This window comes from Eumetopias jubatus, unplaced genomic scaffold (genome assembly GCF_037043125.1).
Source record: "Eumetopias jubatus isolate StellerSeaLion01/CBP00866 unplaced genomic scaffold, mEumJub1_p1.0 scaffold_15, whole genome shotgun sequence".
Lineage (NCBI taxonomy): Eukaryota > Metazoa > Chordata > Mammalia > Carnivora > Otariidae > Eumetopias > Eumetopias jubatus.
This window is the reverse complement of record NW_028274821.1, coordinates 18054886-18072469: the sequence shown is the minus strand read 5'-3', so window position 1 is coordinate 18072469 and position 17584 is coordinate 18054886. Positions and strand designations below refer to the sequence as shown.

The following is a 17584-nucleotide window of genomic DNA, read 5'->3' as shown; positions in this document are numbered from 1 at the left end:
GGTCATCTGTGATTGGGGCACAACCCTGCCTACCCTAGTGTGTGCATGTGACAAGGAGCTTCTAAGCCAACAGAGTAAACAGAGTTATGCCCAGGTTGCTTAGGATTATCTAACTACTCTTACTTCCTACATGCATAAAATGGGTCAAGTTTCAACACTTCCTTACTCCTCAGTTTCTCCATCTGAAAAAATCGTTGGATTGTAGATGTAAGAACACATCATCTAACATTAAGTGTTTAGCAGTGTGCTGGTGAATGATGATGCTTGATAAATACTAGGTTCAATGGCCCTATTATTTGTGGAATAAACTGAGCAAGTGATGGGACAGCAGCGAGCACAAAAGCATGCAATAAATATTTGCTAAGTGAATTAATGAGGAAAGTCAGGATGAATAAGAGATCAGGACCCTACGGAGCTGCTGCAGACTCTTCCAACACTGGGTTCTCTTTTTTTAAAGGTTTTTCTTTTTTTAAGATTTTATTTATTCATTTGAGAGAAGGGGGGGGAGAATCAGATGGGGAGGGAGAAGGACAAGCACACTCCATACTGAGCGTGGAGCCCAACATCGGGCTCCATCTCACGACCCTGAGATCATGACCTGACCAGAAACCAAGAGTCAGGAAACCCTCATCTTTGAAATGAGGTATCACTTAGAAAATGTGGGGAGAGGGAGGCTCTGATGAAGAAAAATAAGCAGTTTATGTTTTTTTTTAAGACAGCACTGTCTAATGGAGCTTGCTTGTTTCTCTTTTCTTCAGCAAACTGGTGACAGTGCCTTTAGATTCTAATCCTTCTTCTGAAGGTGGATTGTGTTTGGCCTTTTAAATAGAAGAGACATCCTGGACTATCCATGGAGCTGATGTAGGAAACCACCTGGGTCATGCACTAAGTTTGGCTGGCCAGTGGATGATGCCTTTGGTTTGGAAGGTACTCAAACTGTTTGATACTATTATTTCCCCCTCCCCGCACCACCCCCCCCCCCGAACGTTTTTGGAAAAGGTCCAGTGGGAGATCTGGGTACAAGTGAAATAGAGATCTGTGATCACAATATCTGATTTGAAAAACCCTGTATGTGTGCCCCTTTGGAAAACTAAAACGTGAACTTCTTGTCTCAGATGTTCATTTCTTCTATGAATGAGGTCTCACTCCTTCATAGGAAGATAAAATAGCAAGGGTAAATGAGATTGGTTCTCTAATTCCTGGACCTGAAGCTTGAATTTAATCTGAGACGGGGTGGAGAGAATTCACCTCATATTCATGTGGAAGAGAGAGGGTTGTATCCTGCCGGTCGTACCCTTGTCATGGAACCCACTTTCTCAGACAGCAAAGGAGTTTCTGTGGAGGTGAATAAAACTGCAGAGGTTCAGGGCCATGGGGGAACCTGGAGCTAATTGAGAGCTTGCCTGCCTACCTTCACTTGTAGAGTCCCCTGTCTGCTCTGCCCAATGTCAGAACATTCCAGATGTAGGCCCTCAAGGCTGACAACTTCAGGTGAACAATGACCCCAAATCAATTTGCAGGGCTATTATCAACAGTTTCACTGTTTGACTGGTACATTCACTCATGTCATCGGGCATAAAGCTGTAGCCCAGTGAAGTACAGTAGTTATTGTGTGTAGAACTGAGGAAGGGGGCAGGAAGTAAGGTTTTCTTTTATCTTTTTATGATTCCATAAAGCCTAATACTCTTTTCTCTAGAATTAGAAGGGAAAAGCATTTGGTGGTATGGATAGAATAGTTGTGAAACACATGGGTTTTGATCTTGGGCTTTGCAGAATCAGTTCCTGGTTTTGGTAGTTACCAGCCCCATGACCTCATGCAAGTTGCCTCACTGTTTTAAGCTTAATTTCTTCATCTGCACAATGTGAACAACAATGACATCTACTCTTCAGAGTTAAATGAGGTAATATACTTAAGGAATTTAGTATAGCACCTGGAACATTAGATAAGTGCACAATAAATGCTAAAGCAATTAGGCTACTCTTCTAGTTAGGCTATGTAGGGACAGGAAAGAGGGGGGTTAATAGGTTTACTCTAACATTGTGTTTTTAAGTCAGATTTATTGAAATATTTTCATAATATAACTTTTGCCCCTTCTATGAATTTTGACAAATGTGTAGTCATATAATCACTCCCAATAATCAAGACATAGGACATTTCCAACACCCCCAAATAGTTGCCTCATGCCATTTATTATGATGGCATGGCTATTATTAACTGAAGTCCGTAATGTCCTCAGCTTTCCTTAGTTGTTTTTTTTTAAAGATTTTATTTATTTATTCATGAAAGACAGAGAGAGAGAGAGAGAGAGCAGGCAGAGGGAGAAGCAGGCTCCCAAGGAGCAGGGAGCCCGACGCGGGACTCGATCCCAGGACCCTGGGATCATGACCTGAGCCGAAAGGCAGACGCTTAACCATCTGAGCCACCCAGGCGCCCAGCTTTCCTTAGTTTTTACCTCGTGTCTTTTTCTATCCCAGGATCCCCTCCAGGATATCACATTGCATATAGCTGTCAGGCCTCCTTAGGCTTCTCTTGACTGTGACAGTTTCTCAGACTTGACCTGTTTGATGACCTTGACAGATTTGAGGAGTTCTAATAAGGTATTTGACAAAATACCTCTCTATTGGGATTTGTCATGTTTTTCTCCTGATAAGCCTGGGGTTGTGGGTTTTGGGGTAGAAGACCACAGAGGTGAAGTGCCATTCTCATGACATCATATCAAGAGGGTATGTGCTATTTTTTTAAAAAAAAAAGATTTTATCTATTTATTTATTTTAGAGTGAGCAGGGGGAGGAACAGAGGGAGAGGGACAAGCAGACTCCACTCTGAGCGTGGAGCCCGACACAGGGCTCGATCCCACGACCGTGAGATCCTGACCTGAGCTGAAGTCAAGAGTCGGATGCTCAACTGACTGAGCCACCCAGGTGCCCTGGGTATGTGCTATTAATATAACACTATGAGTGTTGACCTAATCACCTGGATGAGGTAGTGCTTCTATAAAGTTCTCCCGTCTTCCCTTTCATACTGTGCTCTTGGAAGGAAGTCACTATGTGCCATCTACACTTAGGGGGTGGAGGGTTACGCCCCACTTCCTGGAGGGAGCAGTGCCAAATCAGTTACCTGGAATTCTTTTGCACTGAAGATTCATCTCCTCTTCTCCATTTACTTGTTTATTCAACCATTTATTTATTTATATCAATATAAATTTATGAATTTTTATTTTATACTTTGGGTTATATGCTAATACTATTTTATTTATATTATTGCTCAAATTGTTCCCACTTTGAGTATTGGGAACTCCTTCAGTTCTTTCCTGTGTCCCTTTGCTATACCCCCCCCCGGCACTGTGGTGTTTTTCTTTCTTGGAACACTTCCTCACTTTCTGTCACTACAAGATGCTGCAGGCTCATCTTATGTATTTCCTGCCCAGACCCAGAGTCAGAGAGTTCTCTATGAGCCTTGGTATCTTTTTTTAGAGATTGGTATTAGGAAATCAGGATCTGGACCTGGGGTGTGCTTATTGCTACTCAGGTATCTTTGCTTCTACATCCTCTCAGCTGACAGAGCATGAGGCACTTTTATTCCTCTAACTTAAAAAATTTTTTTCTAAGCTACAGAATGGCTGATACAGAGCAATGAACAACTTTGTATGCTTTAGCTAGATGTCCCCCCCTCCCCCGAACCATTTGAAAAGAAGTTGTAGACATCATGACATTTTATCCCTAAATACCATCCCCTACACAAAGGACCAGCTTCTATTTAATACAACACAATTGCCACAGCTGAGGAAATATTAATTCAATATTATTCAATTATATTCAGGTATTCTTAATGGTCCCCCAAATATTTTTTAAAACTTTAAAAATCCAGTCTCCAATAAATATTTACGCATTTTCTTAGCTGTGTTAGCTCTTCATTTTCTGGATTAACTCCCTTTTTGTTTTTTCATTCTGTTGATTTTTTTTTTTTTTTTTAAGAGTGTGGGTCAGTTGTCTTATAGATATCCCACATTCTAGATTTATCTTCAGGCTAAATAAGGGTTTCTCAACCTCAGCATTGACATTTTGGACCAGATAATTCTTTGTTGTTGGGGCCAGTTCTGTGCATTATAGAATGTTTAGAAGCATCCTTGACCTTTGCCCACTAGATGCAAGTAACAACGCCGCAGTCATGACGGCCAAAAATGTTTCAAAACATTGACAAATGTCCCTGGGGTCATAGTCACCTCCAGTTGGGAATCATTGGTCTAGACAAGGATACTAGGATACTGGGTAATATTGTGTAATGTTGTCAAGGATACTAGGTAATGTTGTGTACTCATTAATTTTTCACATCAGGAAACACATGGTATCAAGTTGGATGGAACTTATGATACCAAGTATAATAACTTAAGTTGGTAACCAGCAAATCCCTCCATTGTAATTAACTATAGAAGTACTTTGAGTCTCTATGATTATCCTGTTCCCAAACAGTTTTTCACCTAATGATTTTAGCATCCACTGATGACTCTCTTTTGAGTCAATATACTAGGGGTTGTAAAATGATAATTTTCTACTTCTTTCCTTGCATACATGCCAGCTAAAACTATTGTGAAGAGCCTTCCCCTTTATTTTCCTCAATTCTTCCTTTCTCCTTTAAATATCATTTTGATGCATGTATTATTTTGATTAATTGAATTGTGATTCTTTATCATCCATATGTTTTGATTATCAAATTATCCCACATTGGCCAGCGGGAACCATTCAAGCTAATTATTGTGTCATTTCCTATGAATATGTACACCACTTACAATGATTCCAATGAAAATCTGTACAAAGATATACCTAGAGTAGCTTCCCTTCCATCTCCATCACCTCTTTCTGTATAGGTAACCATTTTCATTGGTTTTCTGGTTTATTCTTTTTTTAATTTTTTAATTTTTTTTTAAAGATTTTTATTTATTTATTTGTCAGAGAGAGATACATATATAGAGAGAGAGTGCGGCAGGCAGAGGGAGAAGCAGGCTCCCTGCTGAGCAAGGAGCCTGATGCGGGACTCGATCCCAGGACCCTGAGATCATGACCTGAACTGAAGGCAGACGCTCAACCGAGCCACCCGGGCATCCCTTTCCAGTTTATTCTTTCTGTATTTCTTATTCAAAAATAAGTAAAAAATGTACATGAGCACACATGTGTGTTCAAAAGGTAGTATACCGTGTTTGTTTTTTTGCACCTTGTCTTCTACTTAATAGTACCTAGTGAAATCACTATCAGTTCATATAGCTCTTCTTTGCTCTTTTTATGGCCACATAGCACTCCCTAGTGTATGTGTACCTTATTTCATGCAACCAGCCTTCCATGAATGAGCATTTAGGACGTTTCAGATAGTTTACTACCACAGATAATGCCACAGAGGGTTGCATGTGAATATGCTGTTTAGAATTTGTAGATGTGTATCCTCAGGGTAGATTCCTAGAAGAGATGCTATAGGGTAAGGATAAACGCATATGTAATTGTGTTCTATACTGCCAAATCTCCTTCAGCAGTAGTTGTAACATACTGTCTTTCTACCAGTAATAAGTAAGAGTGTTTGTTTTCTTACAGCCTTGCTGTATAATGCATTGTAAGCTTACGAATTTTTGCCAATCTGACAGGTGAGGAATGGTATGTTGTGGTAATTTTACTTTGCATTTCCCATAAAACGAACAAGGTTAAGCATATTTTCTTACGCTTAAGGGCCATATGTTGCACATGATTTTTAAAACCTAGCTCTTTCTTCTTCATTTTCTGGCTGTTACCTTAGATCAGGCTCCTGTTACTTCATACCCAGATTGATTTCTGAAATAATCTGCTGATTTCTCTGCCTACTGCCATTCTCCCTTTCAATTATCCCGGACACAGTTAACACAGTTACCAAGTTAATCTTCTTAAAACACTTGTTCAAAACACACTCTCTCTCTCTCTCTTTTTAAAGAACTTTTAATTATTTCCTTTTAGCCACAGAATACTTTTAAACTCATTAGTCCAGAATTCAAGATATGGTTTTCTACCTCTTTTCTAAACTTCTCTTTGTTTATTCTCTTATATTTACTTAACAGTACTCCCCGCCAACAGTACTCCCTCCCATTATATGTTCCAAGACTCCTGTGGATGCCTGAAACTATGGATAAAACCAAACACTATGTATACTATGTTTTTTCCTATATGTACATACCTAGGATAAAGTTTAATTTATAAATGAGGTATAGTAAGAGATTAACAAACCTAATAATAAAATAGAATAATTATAATAATGTACTATCATAAAAGTTACGTGAATGCGGTCTTTCTCTCTCTCAAAAGTAGCTTATCGTACTTTACTCACCCTTCTTTCGATGACAAAGTGCCATGTGATGAGATGAAGTGAGGTGAGTGACACAGGCATTGTGATGTCTCGTTAGTCTACTCCTGACCTTCTGACGTATTGTCAGGACCTCAGTTGACAGTGAAAAACTAAAACCATGGAAAGTGAATTTGTGGATGGGGGGCGGGGAGGGCAACTATATTGTATTCCTTCTGCAAAACTGGTACATTCAGTGTCCTAGAATCTGTGGCAAAAATTCTTCCCTCCAGACCTTTTTCCTGCTGTTTTCCCAGTTTGAAATTCCATGCCAATTCCAATTCCCATCCTCTTGGAAGCCTTCCTTGACCACTTCAGTGCCCAGAGGTTCCCTCCTTTTCTAAATTATATTGCTACGAATGTCTGTCCCCTTCTTTGGTACTTATTTATATGAACTTTATCTTCTAAAAGTGTTCATGATTTAAGTATAGTTATACAATGTTATATTAGTTCAGGAGCACAACACAGTGATTTAACAATTCTCTATACATTACATAATGCTCACAATGATATAAGGGTAGTCACCATCTGTCACTATACAGTGTTATTACAATGTTGTTGACTATATTCCCTATGCCGTGCTTTCTATCTCTGTGACCTATTTGTTGTATAACTGGGAGTTTATACCTCTTAATCCTCTTCACCTGTTTTGCCTACTCCCCACCTCTGCCAACCACCAATTTGTTCTCTGTATTTATGAGTGTTTTTGGTTTGTTTGTTTATTTTGTTTTTTAGATTCCACGTATAAATAAAATCATATGGTAATTATCTCTGACTTTTTTTACTTAGTGTGATACCCTCTAGGTCTATCTCTGTTGTCACAAATGGCAAGGGCTCATGTTTTTTATGGCTGAATAATATTCCATTGTGCGCGCGCGTGCGCGCGCGCGCACGCGCGCGCGCGCGTGTGTGTGTGTTTGTATACATCACATCTTCTTTATCCATTCATTGACTGATGGACATGGGTGACTTCCATATTTTGGCTATAGCAAAAATGCTGCAATAAACATAGGGGTGCATATATCTTTACAAGTAGTGTTTTCATCTTCTTTGGATAAATAATAGTGGAATTACTGGATTGTATGGTACTTCTGTTTTTAATTTTTTGAAGAAACTCTATACTGTTTTCCACAGTGGCTATACCAATTTACAGTCCTACCAAGAGTGCACAAGGTTTCCTGTTTCTCCACATCCTCACCAACAGTTGTTACTTCTTGTCTTTTTGAATCTAGCCATTCTGACAGGTGTAAGGTAACATCTCATTCTGGTTTTAATTTGCTTATCTTTAATAATTAAGGATGTTGAACATATTTTCATGCGTCTGTTTGCCATCTGTATGTCTTCTTTAGAAAAATGTCTATTCATGTCTTCTGCCCAATTTTTAACTGGATTGTTTGGGCTTTTTTTGGTGTTGAGTTGTATAAGTTCTTTATATATTTTGGATTTGAACCCTTCATTGGATGTGTATGATTTGCAAATATCTTCTCCCATTCAGTAGGTTGCCTTTTCATTTTATTGATGGTTTCCTTTGCTGTGCAAAACCTTTTTATTTTGGTGTAGTGCCAATGGTTTATTTTTGCTTTTGTTCCTCTGAGGAGATATACCCATAAATATTTTGCTAAGGCTGGTGCCAAAGAGACTACTGCCTATATTTTCTTTTAGGAGTTTTATGGTTTCAGGTCTTTAATCCATTTGGAATTTATTTTTATGTATGGTGTAAGAAAGTGGTCCACTTTCACTCTTTTGCATGTAGCAGTCGAGTTTTCCCGGCACCATTTGTTGAAGAGAATTCCCTATTGTATGTTTTTGTCTCCTTTGTCATAGATTAATTGCCTATACAGGTGTTGGTTTATTTCTGGGCCCTCTATTCTGTTCCATTGATCCCTGTGTCTATTTTTGTGCCAGTACCATACTGTTTTGGTTATTATAGCTTTGTAGTATATCTTGAAATCAGGGAGCATGATACCTCCAGCTTTGTTTTCTTTCATGATTACTTGGCCTATTTGTGTTCTTTTGTGGTTCCATACAAATTTTACAATTATGTCTTTTAGTTTTGTCAAAAATATTATTGGTATTTTGATAGGGATTGCACTGAATCTACAGATTATTTTGTGTAGTATGGACATTTCAACAACATTAATTTTTCCAGTCCATGAGCATGGAATATCATTCCATTTATTTATGTTATCGTCACTTTCTTTCATCACTGTCTTATAATTTTCAGGGTATAGGTCTTTCACCTATTTGGTTAAATTTATTCCTAGGTATTTTATTACTATTTTTTTAATTTTTTAAAGATTTTATTTATTTGAGAGAGAGAGAGAATGAGAGAGAGAGAGAGAGAGAGCACATGAGAGGAGGTAGAGTCAAAGGGAGAAGCAGACTCCCTGCTGAGCAGGGAGCCTGATGCGGGACTTGATCCCAGGACTCCAGCATCGTGACCTAAGCCAAAGGCAGTCGCTTAACCAGCTGAGGCACCCAGGCACCCTAGGTATTTTATTTTTTGATACAGTTGTAAATTAGATTGTTTTCTTAAATTATCTTTCTGCTACTTTGTTATTAGTGTATAAAAATGCAACAGATTTCTATATATTGATTTTATATCCTACAACTTTACTGAATTCATTTATTCTATCAGATTTTTTGGTGGAGTCTTTGGAGTTTTGTATATATAATATCACGTCATCTGCAAATAGTGACAGTTTTACTTCTTCATTTCTGATTTGGATACCTTTTATTTCTTTTTTCTTGTTTAATTGTTGTGGCTAGGATTTCCAGTACTATGTTGAAGAAAAGTGATGAGTGGACATTCTTGTCTTGTTCTTGATTTTAGAGGAAGAGCTTTCAGTTTTCACCATTGAGTATGATATTAGCTGTGGGTTTTTCATATACGGCCTTTATTATCTTGAGGTATGTTCCCTCTAAACCCATTCTGTTGAGAGTTTTTATCATGAGTGGATGTTGAATTTTGTCTTATACTTTTTCTGGATCTTTTGAGATGATCATATGTTTTTTAATCTTTTACTTTGTTAACGTGATTATCAAGTTGATTGATTTATGAATATTGAACTATTCTTGCATCCTCTGAATAAATCCCACGTGATCCCTCGAAAATATTGTTGAGTTCAGTTTGCTGCAACTTTGTTGAGGACTTTTGTAGCTATGTTCATTAGGGATAATGGCCTGTAGTTTTCTTTTTTTGTGTTTTGTAGTGTCTTTTCTGGTTTGGGTATCAGGGTAATGCTGGTCTCATAGAATGAATGTGGGAGCTTTCCTTTCTCTTCTGTTTTTGGAACAGTTTGATCCTTATAGCCTTTTTCATTTATTGCAAGTACTTAAAAATTTTAAATTTGCGTATACTTTTCCCCAAGAGTAGGGACTAAAGCCATTTAAATGGGCAAAAAATAAGGGATTTTTATCACCTACTTCTAAGCCAAAATAAAGGCACATTGACATCTATTTTATGGACAAGGTAAGGAAGTAAACAGATCTTAGCAATTTGATTAAAATCAATTAGTAAGTCAGGGGTTGTAAGTATGGGCTCCAAATCTTAGGTTATAATCAGGTGTCATACCTATTACTATAGCCCCTAAATAAAACAAAAAAAGTACCTCAAGACATTAAGTAAAAATGGTTCCACTTACTTATTCTCTCAGTTAATGAAGAAATATAATTTAGAAAACTTTGATTTATCTTAAAATTTCCATTCAAGATACTAGCTAGAAAGACAAAGAATTTTGCATCCAATCATCCTGGAAAAAGATGGTATCATATAAAATGCTATCTGTTTGTTTTCAGCCTAATAAAGAACAGAAATCTAGGAGAGAACAGATTGGTGGTTGCCAGAGGCAGAGGGTGAAGGATGTCAAAAGGTACAAACTTCTACTTATAAAATAAATAAATCCTGGGGATGTAATGTGCAGCATGATGACTATAGTTAATAATACTGCATTGTATATTTGAGAGTTGCTAAGACAGTAGATTGTAAAAGTTCTTATCACAAGAAAACAAAGTCTGTAACTCTAAGGTGACGGCTATTAACTAGACTTATTGTGGTGATCACTGCACAATGTATATAAATTTTGAATCATTATTTGTACACCTGAAACTAATGTAATTTTCTATGTCAATTATATCTCAATAAAAAAAGAAGAGAAATCTAACCCCATAATAATAAAAACACCCGTGGTTCATCCTAGGATAGCAAATTCAATATTTTCCTCAAAATACAACAGCCACTTTTGATCATGTTTCCTTTTCTCTTCTCTTTCTGGCAAGCTTCCCTTGGAATAATAAATAACTCCATCCAGGAACTAGACAAGATCAGGGTCAATCTGGAATTTTTCTTTTATATGGGGTATAAAAGAATCTTAATCTATAGTTGCACTAAATGTCTGGAAAGGAATAAAAAACTCGGGAAAAAATTCTACCATTTCTAACAATTAATCATTACACGGTGCAGAAAAAAATGTCTCAGAGCAACTGATTTCACTTTTCTGTAACTCTTCTAGAGATTGTCTAGCTCAGGTTCAAAGATGAATTTACATTACTAAAATGGAAGAAAATGGAGCTCTTTCTTTCTAAAGGATGATGTCCCTTCTCACAAGAAGAATCTTGGGAAAATCTATGGTAAATTATTCATATCTTTTAAAATTTATATTTGTATCTTAAAATTAAGAAATTTGATAAACCATGTCCCCTTCAAATCTCCCTTATAGTTCTAATATTTTATGAAAAATTATTTATTTCTGTATCATATGATTTATTTCCCCTTCTTGGCCCATAAACAAAGTTTAAATAGAGGAAACATCATATCCAGATCCCTGGATATCCTGAGCCATGCATCTCCACTTTAAGTTTTGGCAACTCTCAAATTCAGTTCAACAAACATTATACATGATAAATTTATTGTACACTTATGATATCCTAGGCCTGCTGCTAATTCTTTTGGTAGCACAGTGTATAAGTCATAGAGCTTATTCTAAGTAGTTTAGTGTCCAGGCAGAAAGATATGTATGCACCAAATACTACACACATCAGCTGTAAAAAGTATGATTGCTGGCCTACAACAAGGGGAAGCAAGAAAAGAGATTTAACTCAAGTGCAAAGATCAACAAAGACCCAAGAAATAAAGTGATAATTGAGTTCAGCCAGGGCAACCTAAAAATACACAAGGTCCAATGTGTAGAGACTTTATAAAATAAGAGAAACTTTCTAATTTAAAATGAGAATTTAGCAGCATTTAGAATGTTCTAGTTACTCTCCTGTGATCCCACTGAACATTGCACCTCTCTCTATTCTTGCAGGTTGCCTTGTAAAGATTTAGTTTCAGGTATGTTACTTGTAACAGCCAGAGAGGGCCTTATAGTGGGATCACAACCATATCAACTCTGAATTCCCAGTGCCCCAGTGAGCACTCAACACATTGTAGACCATTAAATTTTCTTAAAAGAGTAAATGAACTAAATATTTCAGTAGCACTTTGCAGAGTGAATCAAACTTTCTAATTTAGCTCTTTTTGCAAGTTGATTCTTTTGGATTTTGAGTCCTCAAATGGCCTATGTCTGATATGGATTTTATTTCCCAGTGGCTACACTTGTTCTCCTCTGTAGCTAGATCAGCTAAGGGAAGGGTGGGCACAATGTAGATCCCTACTGATCATGGTTGTCACTGTTTCCAGGTTTTGGGATTTTATAGACAGGCGCGCGCGCGCGCACGCACACACACACACACACACACACACACACACACAATCACACCCCTCTCTGTGATACACAAAGATGTTAACATGGTCACACAACATACAATAATAGCAAAGATGCAAAAGGAGACCACAAAAATTAGCTGGAATATGAAATCTAATGGGCAAATATAGTTTGAAATAGGCAAAATGTGAAATCAAGATAGGACATTTATTCTTGCTCTCTGCAAGAAAGACCACCTCCTATCACTTCAGAAGATACACTGGAATTTGCTAATCTTTTCAATTTTAGTACTTTTATTACTTCTATTTAGGTCTATTTTTGTTTCCCAGAAAATTAGCATTTTACCCTTAAATCTCTTACTCTAAATGTTAACCCCTTCCTAAGTGTGATTTCATTATTAGATTTTATTTTCCAGTATATATGCCACATTTCATAGTGGAAAGTAATGGGAGAATGGTATTCAGGTTCCTAAAACCTCTGTCTTGTAGTTATAGATATTATAGAAAATACATCATTTCCATTTAGGGCAGAGAGAATCCATTACAGCCATCAGATAAATTATAATTCATGTATAATATTTAAGAATTCAAGGAAATCCATTAGGTAAAGCCAATAAAAAGTCTACTTAATCCTGGCACAGCCTGACCCCTTGTAACCTCATGAGTGTTTGATGAAGACTTGGCTTTACCAGGCAGCTTATTAGAAATGTAATTCTCAGGCCCTACCCAGACCTATGAATCAGAATTTGCATTTTAACAAATCCCCCATGGGATTTGTGTGCACATTAAAGTTTTAGAAGGAGGAGTTAACCAATCATAGAGAAACTCTATGAATAGAAATTACTCCATTAATCTTTAATTTAGGTTGGGGTTCCTTCCAAAGATCTACAGACCCAAACGTTAATTATTTTCAATATCTTGACTAAATTTACATTAAGATACATTCCTGGAATTTGGTGGCCTCCTATATTTCATTTTACATCCAATCCAATGGTTCTGTGTGGTACACACTGTCTCCTCCTCTCCACAGGAAAACCAGGCATGCATGGGGAGAAAGGGGTCAGTGATTTGAATTAGAGAATTAGATGGAAGACTGACTATTCATTGTATGGTGGGGATTTCAACTCAGTCACCACATTGCTTTCTTCTCAAAGGGTTGTCTTAGGCTTCAACCAATGGAGTCATTTCTGCAAAGGAAAATCCCCAAACTTGGGGGTTCGTGAATCACATGCCAAATGAGTTAGATTAATTAGGCATTTTTTTGCTTGAGTTTCTTTCTCCCACCATAGTTCATCTCTTTATTTGTGACCTTGAGAAGCCAAGGAGAGGCCACATCCTATGCAACTGGAAACCTGGTTGCTGAAGGGATCCCTGCCAGATTGCTAACAACCAGAGGAAAAGATGCCTGTCCTTTCTTAAACTTGGGTTTCATGAGGATGAGTGACCCTTCCTTTGCCTCAAAAGGGAGCATCTCTCACCATGACCCTGTTTCCATGGGAGTGAGCCTACTTAATGGGTATGGATGGTGACAGTGTTATAACAATGACAACATTCCTGCTGAAACAAGAGGTGTGGGAGAAATGAAAACAAAGCTATGTCAACTCTTTAGGGAGCAAATAAAAGTGGCATACCCAAGCTGCACCCCAGACATCCTGCTTCACAAGGCACGCACTCTTCATAGTCTGGGTCTTGAACTTCACCTATACAAGAAGAGTGAGAAACACAATTCATTTTCGCTGAGTGGAGACACATTCATCGCTATGAAAATATGTTGGTGTGGAGCTTATTTTCTGCCCTTCCCCTTTTCTCAGAGACAACAAATTTTAATTCTTTTAGCTGTTTCTTTTAGTTTTTTACCTTCAGACCTCTAAATAGCATGGTTATGATGCTACCTCTTGATTTTATTCTCATGCATTATCTGTAGTGGTAAAGACTAGCTTTGTTTCACCACCATTCCAACAAACACAGACATACTTTCCATCTTCCCAAATGATAAATTTTGCTAGGTTAATATTCAGTATTTATATTGTTATGATTATACTATTATTCATATTCTAGTGACATTGGGGCTCTTATTCATCTTTTTGTTTTCTCTTGTGCTACTATTTGTCTGGCTTCTTTATTTATTTTCTCAATATCTGTCCTTAAGTCACCCTCAGCTGTACCACAAGTAGAAATCTTCCAGCTATTGCATTAGTACCTTCTTTACTGTCATCCTGAGGATTCCTTTCATCCCTCTCTTCCTTTGATGCCCATTTTCTGGACCTTATATTTTCTAATTTCTTGTTCTATTTTTTGGTGGAACATATCCTTTACAAGTAATTTTCCCAAGAAAGGATGCATGGGAGGTAAAGTTTTGGAAAACTTGCATGATTGAAAATACTCTTTGTTTTTCTACCCTCATACATGACTCATGGCTTGACTGAATTTAGGATTGAAAAGAGAAATAATTTCTTTTCTCAAATGTTTGAAGTTTTTGTTCCATTTTTATGTGTTAGTTTCCAGTATTGTTGAGAAGTTCAATGTCATTCTGATAGCCAGTCCTTCTTGTATGACCTGCTTTTTTTTCCCCCGTAGGGAGTTTTTAAGATTTTCCTTTTGCAGAAAAAAAAAAAAAATCTATTTTCCAAATTCTTACAGTGATGTATCTTGGTGTCTGTCTTTTTAAAATCCATTATGCTGGACATGCAGAAGTCTTGTTCAATCTGGAAATTCATGCCTTTCAGTTCTGGGGTAATTTTCTGAGTTATTTCTTTGTTAATGTTCTCTATTCTGTTTTTGCTCTTTGCTCTTTGAAAAACTTGTATTATTGGAATTCCTGGGTTGACTCTTAATTTTTCTTCCCTCTTCTCCATTTTCTACTTTTTCTTTTGCTTCTACTATCTCAGTGATTTTTAAGTTTTTATCTTTCTACCCCTCTTCTTCATTTCCATTCTTCTATAATTGTTTTATTTTAATTTTTTGAAATTAAAAAAAAAGATTTTACTTATTTAGTTGAGAGAGAGAAGGAGAATGAGCAGGGGTGGGGCAGAGGGACACACAGAGAGAGAAAAGCAGATTACCCGCTGAACAGGGAGCCTGATGCTGGGCTTGATCCCAGGACCCGGAGATCATGACCTGAGCTGAAGGCAGATGCTTAACTGACTGAGGCACCCAGGTGCCCCTGTATAATTGTTTTTAAAGATTTATTTATTTATTTGAGACATAGAGAGCCCACACACATGCACTCACATGTGTGCATAAGTTGGGAGAGGGCAGAGGGAGAGAATCTCAGATTCCCCACTGAGCATGGAGCCCAACGTGGGGCTCAATCTCATGATCCATGAGATCATGACCTGAGCCGAAACCAAGAGTCGGATGCTTAATCAAGTGAGCTACCCAGGTGTCCCCTTTACTTCTATAAATTTTTAAAAAGTTTCCAAGATCACATTTTTATTTTCTGAATATTCTTTTTTAATGTTTTTTTAAAGGATGTGTTCCAGGTATACAGTATAATTTGATATCTTATATACTGCAAAGTGATCACCCCCCAAAATCCAGTTATCATCCATCATCCTATAATTGGCCCCCTTCAGCCCTTTCTCCCAACCCCACACCCCCTTCTCTCTGGTAACCACCAGTCTCTTCTCTGCACCTATGAGTTTGTTTGTTTTGTTTCTTAGATTCTACATATGAGTGAAATTATATGTATTTGTCTTCTGATTTATTCCACTAGCATAATACCTATATTGTAAATGGCAAATTTTATTCTTTTTTTAAGGGATCAACTTTATCCATTCATCCACTGGTGAACATTTAGCTTGTTTCAGTTTTTTGGCTATTGTAAATAATGCCGTAATGAACACAGGGATGCGTATATCTTTTCAAATTAGTGTTTTCATATTTTTTGGATAAAAACCCAGTAGTGGAGTAACTGGATCATATGGTAGTTTTATTCTTAATTTTTTGAGGAATACCCATATGTTTTCCATTGTGACTACATCAATTTACATTCCCACTAACAGTATATGAGGGTTCCCTTTTCTCTGCATTCTTGCCAACACTTAAGATTTCTTGTCTTTTTGATAATAGCCATTCTAATAGGTATGAGGTGATATCTTATTGTGGTTTTGATTTGTGTTTCCCTAAACATCAGTGATGCTGAACATCTTTTCATGTACCCATTGGCCACCTGTTTGTCTTTGGACAAGTGTCTCCCCAGACCTTCTGCCCATTTTTTAATTGGGTTGTTTGTTCTTTGTTCTTGAGTTGTATTAGTTCTTTATATATTTTGAATATTAACCCTTTATTGGATGTGTATGATTTGCAAATATCTTCTCCCATTCAGTAGATGGGCTTTTTGTCTTGATGATGGTTTCCTTTGCTGTGCAAAACATTTTTAGTTTGATGTAGTCCCATTTACTTATTTTTGTTTTTTCTTTCCCTTGCCTTTGGAGTGTGACTCACAAAACCATTTTTAAGACTGGTATCAAAGAGCTTACTACTTACATCTTCTAGGAGTGTTATGGTTTCAGTGTTATGGTCTTCTCGGAGTGTTATGGTCTTACATTCAAGTCTTTAATCCAGTTGATTTTTGTGTATGCTGTAATAAAGTGGTCCACATTCATTCTTTTGCATGTAGCTCACTGGTTCTCCCAGCACCATTTATTGTAAAAGACTATCCATTTTCCATTGTTCTTGGCTCTTTTGTCATAAATCAATTGTCCATATATGCGTGGGTCTATTTCTGGGCTCTCAGTTCTGTTTTATCAACCTGTCTATTTTTTTTTTTTTTTGGGTGTGTCAGTACCATACTGTTTTGGTTACTACAGCTTTGTAATATAGTTCAAAATAAGGGAATATGATACCTCCAGCTTTGTTCTTCTGTCTCAAGATAGCTCTAGCTATATAGTACCTTTGTAGTACCATGTAAGTTTTAGAATTATTTGTTCCAGTTCTGTGAAATACGTCATTGAAATTTTGATAGTAATTATATTTAATTTGTAGATCACTTTGGGTAGTATGGACATTTTAACAGTATTGATTCTTCCAATTCATGAGCACAGAGTATCTTTTCATTTACTTATGTCTTCAATATATTTCATCAGAGTGTTAATAGTTTTCAGTGTACAGGTCTCTTACCTCCTTGGTTAGATTTTTTTTCCTAGGCATTTGATTCTGATTGATGCAATTGTAAGTTCAATTAAGTTTTCTTAATTTCTTTTACTGATAGTTTGTTGTTAGTGTATAGAATGCCACAGATTTCTGTGTATTGATTTTCTATCCTACAACTTTACTGAATTCATTTATTCTATCAGTTTTATTTATTGAGTTTTTAGGGTTTTCTATATATAGTATCATGTGGTCTCCAAATAGTGACAGTTTTAGTTCTTCATTTTTTTAAATTTAATTTAATTTTATTATGTTAGTCACCATACCGTACATCATTAGTTTTTGATGTAGTGGTCCATGGTTCATTGTTTTTGTATAGCACCCGGTGCTCCATGCAATACGTGCCCTCCATAATACCCATCACCAGGCTCACC

At 37.0% G+C, this 17584-nt stretch overlaps 1 protein-coding gene across 3 annotated transcripts in view; it reads right to left on the bottom strand.

Annotated features, from left to right (window-relative positions):
- The window catches only part of PCSK5 (proprotein convertase subtilisin/kexin type 5), a 455891-nt gene that overhangs the window by 67685 nt on the left and 370622 nt on the right, over nt 1–17584 (bottom strand). For all 3 annotated transcript variants that reach the window (XM_088019243.1, XM_028094318.2, XM_028094319.2), the window contains exon 24: nt 13691–13759. In XM_088019243.1, the coding sequence (XP_087875369.1) occupies nt 13691–13759 (69 nt within the window). The remainder of the gene's footprint in view (nt 1–13690; nt 13760–17584) is intronic.